This window comes from Sander vitreus, chromosome 23 (assembly GCF_031162955.1).
Source record: "Sander vitreus isolate 19-12246 chromosome 23, sanVit1, whole genome shotgun sequence".
NCBI classification, from domain to species: Eukaryota; Metazoa; Chordata; class Actinopteri; order Perciformes; family Percidae; genus Sander; species Sander vitreus.
Window position 1 is genome coordinate 23,177,164 of NC_135877.1, and position 7,500 is coordinate 23,184,663.

Sequence of the window (7,500 nt, forward strand, 5' to 3'; positions counted from 1 at the left end):
TCTCCACATTTAAATCGGTAAACTATGTGTTTATTTCAACCAAAACTAGAGTTGGGATGGTTGGTTGAAGTGGAAGGACAACCCAAAATGGTTTTTGATAGTTTTATTTTGTTTCTTTCCACTTTGAATGAAGTGTGTTTTACACTGATAAAAGTAGTGATTATTTACATGGAGTCTGGTTGGTTTAGGGAATGCACTTTCACGGATGTTTTAATGTTTAAAAAAAGGATCTTACTCTTTAACACAGTGTTTCTCAAATGTGGTTAAGTGTCCCCCTAGGGGTACTTTGGAGGACTGCAGGGGGGATGTAAGATTTCTTGCAAAATGTTAATTAATAAATGTCATACATACTATAATAATGAATGAATTAAGGTATTCAAAACATTTAAATGTCTTTCAGTTACAAGGCTGTTGTACCATTGTTCCTCTTTATATACACTTTGTTTCTACCAGAATGTGATATTTTTGTCACTTTTTCAAAGTTTTTCTTGTTTCTTAAAGACATGTCACTTTATCGACCTATTCTTTCCTTCCTTCCTTCTTTCTACCGTCTTTCTTTTTTGTTGCCTTATTCCATCAGTATTTATAGTTACAAGGCAATTGTTTAGTAAATCTATCGCTGACATCGCTGTAATGTTCCTCTTTATATTATGGAAAAAAGTAACCCCTGCTTTAACTTAAAGGTCTATCTCTGTAGGGATCCTTTCATAATGTTGTCAGACACTTAGAATAATAATCTGAGTCTGTCAGCAGCAACAACACAACTTTTAGTGACTCTAACTGCTGCTGAACATTAGTCCTGTAGGGTAACATTACAGCTTGTTACTTGTTTAATACTGGACCCCGAAAGGTGGCAGAGATGTACAACCACATAGAGGAAGATCCTTTTAGTTTAACATGAAACAGCCCCGAAATCACCATCACCAAACCCACCAGACTCCATGTAAATAATCAGGACTTTTATCATCGTAAAACACACTTCATTCAAAGTCGACAGAAACTAAATCAAACTATTAAAAGCCGTCTTGGTTCATCTTTCCACTGTTCCAACAATCACCACTCTGGTTTGGTTTAAATAAACCCTTAATTCACCCATTTACATCTGGAGATATGCTGGCTCTATACACGCTAAAAGTCCTGATTATTTACATGGAGTCTGGTGGAGATATGCTGGCTCTATACACGCTAAAAGTCCTGATTATTTACATGGAGTCTGGTGGAGATATGCTGGCTCTATACACGCTAAAAGTCCTGATTATTTACATGGAGTCTGGTGGAGATATGCTGGCTCTATACACGCTAAAAGTCCTGATTATTTACATGGAGTCTGGTGGAAATATGCTGGCTCTATACACGCTAAAAGTCCTGATTATTTACATGGAGTCTGGTGGAAATATGCTGGCTCTATACACGCTAAAAGTCGTGATTATTTACATGGAGTCTGGTGGGTTTGGTGATGGGGATTTCGGGGCTGTTTCATGTTAAACTAAAAGGATCTTACTCTTTAACTAAAAGGTCTATCTCTGTAGGGATCCTTTCCATAATGTTGTCAGACACTTAGAATAATAATCTGAGTCTGACAGCAGCAACAACACAACTTTTGTGAAGGTAAATACAAGCTGCACAATCACCCAATTAACTTACATTGCAGCTTGTTTCGCCGCTGCCGACTGCAGCTTAATACTGGACCAATTTCAAAGATAGTCCCATCAGACACTTAGACACAGAAACATGGCACAACATAGGGTCTAGGTTGGTAAAAAAGGTAGTTACCCTGTAAGTTAAGCTCTGCAGCTCGAGTCCCCCTCTTCTGTCAATCGGTGCACAAACAACAGAATGTTCCTTTAAGCCCCGACACACCAACCCGATAATCGGCCGTCGGACAGTCTGGCGAGGTCGGTGACTCGAGTCTGTTCGGTGAGTTCTGTTCCGTCGTCCGACGGAGCAGCCGTCAGCCTTCATTTTGGCCGACCTGACTTGTTGAATCTGAGGGCAAGCAGTCAGACTCAGTGACCAATCTGATTGGTCGAGCGCTAACCCGGAAATGACGAGCAGGATGAGTGACGAGCGCCTCCCAAAATCTGATGAAAATCTTTTAAACTGACCTTTGTTGATCTGAAATGAAGACAGATTCAGCAGCTGCACGGCCTATTTCTCGCTTAAAGTGCTCATATTATGCCCATTTTCAGGTTCATAATAGTATTTTGAGGTTGTACCAGAACAGGTTTACATGGTTTCATATTTTTGTTGTTCTGCTCATTGCTGCAGCTCCTCTTTTCACCCTGTGTTCAGGTCTCTGTTTTAGCTACAGAGTGAGACCTCTCACTGCTGGAACATCTTTGTTGGCAGTCGCACATGCTCAGTAGCTAGGTAAGGACTACACGCTCAGTAGCTAGGTAAGGACTACACGCTCAGTAGCTAGGTAAGGACTACATGCTCAGTAGCTAGGTAAGGACTACACGCTCAGTAGCTAGGTAAGGACTACATGCTCAGTAGCTAGGTAAGGACTACACGCTCAGTAGCTGGGTAAGGACTACATGAGCTAGCTAGGTAAGGACTACACGCTCAGTAGCTAGGTAAGGACTACACGCTCAGTAGCTAGGTAAGGACTACCTGCTCAGTAGCTAGGTAAGGACTACACGCTCAGTAGCTAGGTAAGGACTACATGCTCAGTAGCTAGGTAAGGACTACATGAGCTAGCTAGCTGTTTCTCCAACTTCAGTAGAACAAGGCAGGATTAGCTGGGAGACTTCTTCTAAACGAGGGACCACTTCCACCTTTGTGAGGAATACCTGCAGAACAGGGACATGGAAGTAGTTCTTTTGGAGATTATGGTGAACTAGTGTGTGTTGTAGCAGTGATTGGCCATTGAGAACGAGCTAGCATGCTAACGGTTAGCCCCCTAGCCCCCTCGTCTCAGCTAGTGACGTAGAAAGCCGTGCAGATGTTGACCAGCTGACCCAGAGACTGAAGACAGGACACATTCAGAAACCGTATCTCACTCAGAACAGCATGGAGGGTTATCAACGTCTGTATGAAGCACCAGAGACACTAAATAACTCCCCAAATCCCAGAAAAAGAGACTTTTTTCATAATATGGGCTCTTTAAAATGTTTTCAGAAACATGTTTCGGTGAACTAGCTTCGTAAAATATAAGATCGTATTTCCAAACGAGCCGCCAATGGTCGGTGAGAAGCCAGACCCACGTGACGCGTTCGTCTAATCAGCTGCCGGTTTTCATTTTTTGGGCGAAAATATAGATTAGCGCCGCCTGCTGTCATGGACACTGGCAGTCAGTCCGAAGGTCGGCCGTCGGGTTGGTGTGTCAGCGCCTTTAAGTGTGAGTTTGATTAAAGAGGGAATCTATACAACAACGTGACTCGTGATGGTAGCAGCCCTTTAGCCCAGGATTCAAACATTAAGCTGCCGAGAATGAAAGAGTTAAAGACGAGCCCTCGTTTCCCAAACACATTTCAGCACAGAGTTATTAGAAGCTTTTATTTTGTCCTATTTTCAGTCAAACTGTGACAACAAAACATCCAAAAAGTTCAGTTTCTCCGAAAAGTTCCGAGTTTTTCCGAAAAGTTTCAGTTTTTCCGAAAATTTCAGTTTCTCCGAAAAGTTCCGAGTTTTTCCGAAAATTTCAGTTTTTCCGAAAAGTTCCGTTTCTCCGAAAAGTTCAGTTTCTCCGAAAATTTCAGTTTTTTCCGAAAAGTTCAGAGTTTTTCCGAAAAGTTCAGTTTCTCCGAAAATTTCAGTTTTTTCGTAAAGTTCAGTTTTTCTGAAAATTTCAGTTTCTCCGAAAAGTTCAGTTTTTCCGTAAAGTTCAGTTTTTCTGAAAATTTCAGTTTTTCCGAAAAGTTCAGTTTCCGAAAAGTTCAATTTTTCCGAAAATTTCAGTTTCTCTGAAAAGTTCAGTTTCCGAAAAGTTCAGTTTTACCGAAAAGTTCAGTTTCTCCAAAAAGTTCAGAGTTTCTCCGAAAAGTTCTGAGTTTCCGAAAATTTCAGTTTCTCCGAAAAGTTCTGAGTTTCCGAAAAGTTCAGTTTCTCCGAAAAGTTCAGAGTTTCTCCGAAAAGTAACGAGTTTTTCCGAAAATTTCAGTTTCTCTGAAAAGTTCAGTTTCTCCGAAAAGTTCAGTTTCTCCGAAAAGTTACGAGTTTTTCCGAAAATTTCAGTTTTTTCGTAAAGTTCAGTTTTTCTGAAAATTTCAGTTTCTCCGAAAAGTTCCGAGTTTTTCCGTAAAGTTCAGTTTTTCTGAAAAGTTCAGTTTTTCCGAAAAGTTCAGTTTCCGAAAAGTTCAATTTTTCAGAAAATTTCAGTTTCTCTGAAAAGTTCAGTTTCCGAAAAGTTCAGTTTTTCCGAAAATTTCAGTTTTTTCATAAAGTTCAGTTTTTCTGAAAAGTTCAGTTTTTCCGAAAAGTTCAGTTTTTCCGAAAAGTTCAGTTTTTTCGTAAAGTTCAGTTTTTCTGAAAATTTCAGTTTTTCCGAAAAGTTCAGTTTCCGAAAAGCTGAAATTTTCAGAAAATTTCAGTTTCTCCGAAAAGTTCAGTTTCCGAAAAGTTCAGTTTTACCGAAAAGTTCAGTTTCTCCAAAAAGTTCTGAGTTTCCGAAAAGTTCAGTTTCTCCGAAAAGTTCAGAGTTTCCGAAAATTTCAGTTTTTCCGAAAATTTCAGAGTTTCCGAAAAGTTCAGTTTTTTTGAAAATTTCAGTTTTTCCGAAAAGTTCAGTTTCCGAAAAGCTGAAATTTTCAGAAAATTTCAGTTTCTCCGAAAAGTTCAGTTTCTCCGAAAAGTTCAGTTTCTCCGAAAAGTTCAGTTTCTCCGAAAAGTTCAGTTTCTCCGAAAAGTTCAGTTTCTCCGAAAAGTTCAGAGTTTTTCCGAAAATTTCAGTTTCTCTGAAATTTCCGTTTTTCCGAAAATGTCAGTTTCTCCGAAAATGTCAGTTTTTTCGTAAAGTTCAGTTTTTTTGAAAATTTCAGTTTCTCCGAAAAGTTCAGAGTTTTTCCGAAAATTTCAGTTTTTCCCGAAAAGTTCAGTTCCTCCGAAAATTTCAGTTTCTCCGAAAAGTTCAGAGTTTCTCCGAAAAGTTACGAGTTTTTCCGAAAATTTCAGTTTTTCCGAAAAGGTCAGTTTCTTCGAAAAGTTCAGTTTTTCCGAAAAGTTCAGTTTCCGAAAAGTTCAGTTTCCGAAAAGTTCAATTTCCCCGAAAAGTTCAGAGTTTCTCCGAAAAGTTCAGTTTCTCCGAAAAGTTCAGAGTTTCTCCGAAAAGTTCAGTTTTTCCGAAAATTTCAGTTTTTCCGAAAAGTTCAGTTTCTCCGAAAAGTTCAATTTCTCCGAAAAGTTCAGAGTTTCTCCGAAAAGTTCAGAGTTTCTCCGAAAAGTTCAGTTTCTCTGAAAAGTTCAGTTTCTCCGAAAAGTTCAGTTTCTCCGAAAAGTTACCAGTTTCTCCGAAAAGTTCAGTTTCTCCGAAAAGTTCAGTTTCTCCGAAAATGTGAGTTTCTCCGAAAATTTCAGTTTCTCCGAAAAGTTCAGTTTCTCCGAAAAGTTCAGTTTTTCCGAAAATTTCAGTTTCTCCGAAAAGTTCAGTTTTTCCGAAAATTTCAGTTTCTCCGAAAAGTTCAGTTTCTCCGAAAAGTTACAAGTTTTTCCGAAAATTTCAGTTTCTCCGAAAAGTTCCGAGTTTTTCCGAAAATTTCAGTTTTTCCGAAAATTTCAGTTTTTCCGAAAAGTTCAGTTTCTCCGAAAAGTTCCGAGTCACATTTAAAAAAACGAATAAAAGTGTAAAAGAGAAAGTTAAACTCATGATTTGAATTTAAATAAAAACAATCACACTGGAAATGTTCGTTAAAACAAACAGTCTCGTCTCGTTAAAAACACAATGCCTCACAGACCCGTGCGATCTGATTGGTTTAAAGTCCTAAAAAACTCCAGAATCTCCTGACAAACGGAGTGCCGTCCCCGCGTAGAAACATCTCGCTATGTTTCTGGAGTTAAACGGCCGCCGCAGTGGTCCAACCGGCTGATGCTGACATACATACTGCCTGATGGGTATATTGTGGATCACCAGCGGTGGTTCTTGGAAAAGTAGGCGATGAGCGCCACAGCCACACCCACGTAGATGCCCGTCCCGATGGTGATGGACAGCACGGCCAGGAAGAGAGTGCGCCGTGAACTAGAGCTCGCCGCATGGAAGTCTCCGTTAGACGATGCCTTATTGGTCTGAGAAGGGGGAAGAGAGGGAGGAAGAAGTTAGCTGACAGGAGCAAAAAGTCCTCCAAACCGTATGAGGCTCAGCCTGTTTCTCATGAAGCATTCATACATTCAGTATAGCTGTCTGTAGAGAGACAACAGTAGAGAGTAGTATGTAGAGACAACAGTAGAGAGTAGTATGTAGAGACAACAGTAGAGAGTAGTATGTAGAGAGTAGTATGTAGAGAGACAACAGTAGAGAGTAGTATGTAGAGAGACAACAGTAGAGAGTAGTATGTAGAGAGCAGCATGTAGAGAGAGAACAGTAGAGAGTAGTATGTAGAGAGACAACAGTAGAGAGTAGTGTGTAGAGACAGCAGTAGAGAGTAGTATGTAGAGAGACAACAGTAGAGAGTAATATGTAGAGAGACAACAGTAGAGAGTAGTATGTAGAGATAGCAGTAGAGAGTAGTATGTAGAGACAACAGTAGAGAGTAGTATGTAGAGAGACAGCAGTAGAGAGTAGTATGTAGAGACAACAGTAGAGAGTAGTATGTAGAGAGACAACAGTAGAGAGTAGTATGTAGAGAGACAACAGTAGAGAGTAGTATGTAGAGACAGCAGTAGATAGTAGTATGTAGAGAGACAACAGTAGAGAGTAGTATGTAGAGACAGCAGTAGAGAGTAGTATGTAGAGAGACAACAGTAGAGAGTAGTATGTAGAGAGACAACAGTAGAGTAGTATGTAGAGAGACAACAGTAGAGAGTAGTATGTAGAGAGACAACAGTAGAGAGTAGTATGTAGAGACAGCAGTAAAGAGTAGTATGTAGAGACAACAGTAGAGAGTAGTATGTAGAGACAGCAGTAGAGAGTAGTATGTACAGACAGCAGTAGAGAGTAGTATGTAGAGACAACAGTAGAGAGTAGTATGTAGAGAGACAACAGTAGAGAGTAGTATGTAGAGACAACAGTAGAGAGTAGTATGTAGAGACAGCAGTAAAGAGTAGTATGTAGAGAGACAGCAGTAGAGAGTAGTATGAAGAGAGACAGCAGTAGAGAGTAATATGTAGAGAGACAGCAGTAGAGAGTAGTATGAAGAGAGACAGCAGTAGAGAGTAGTATGTAGAGAGACAGCAGTAGAGAGTAGTATGTAGAGACAACAGTAGAGAGTAGTATGTAGAGACAGCAGTAGAGAGTAGTATGTAGAGACAACAGTAAAGAGTAGTATGAAGAGAGACAGCAGTAGAGAGTAGTATGAAGAGAGACAGCAGTAGAGAGTAGTATGAAGAGAGACAGCAGTAGAGAGTAAT

General features: G+C 39.9%; 1 protein-coding gene across 1 annotated transcript in view; it reads right to left on the bottom strand.

Annotated features, from left to right (window-relative positions):
• Positions 1–5,590: 5,590 nt before the first annotated feature.
• The window catches only part of syndig1 (synapse differentiation inducing 1), a 22,828-nt gene continuing 20,918 nt past the window's right edge, over positions 5,591–7,500 (bottom strand). Inside the window, exon 6 of the mRNA XM_078242860.1 lies at positions 5,591–6,219. Coding sequence (XP_078098986.1) covers positions 6,061–6,219 — 159 coding nt within the window. The 3' untranslated portion in view covers positions 5,591–6,060. The remainder of the gene's footprint in view (positions 6,220–7,500) is intronic.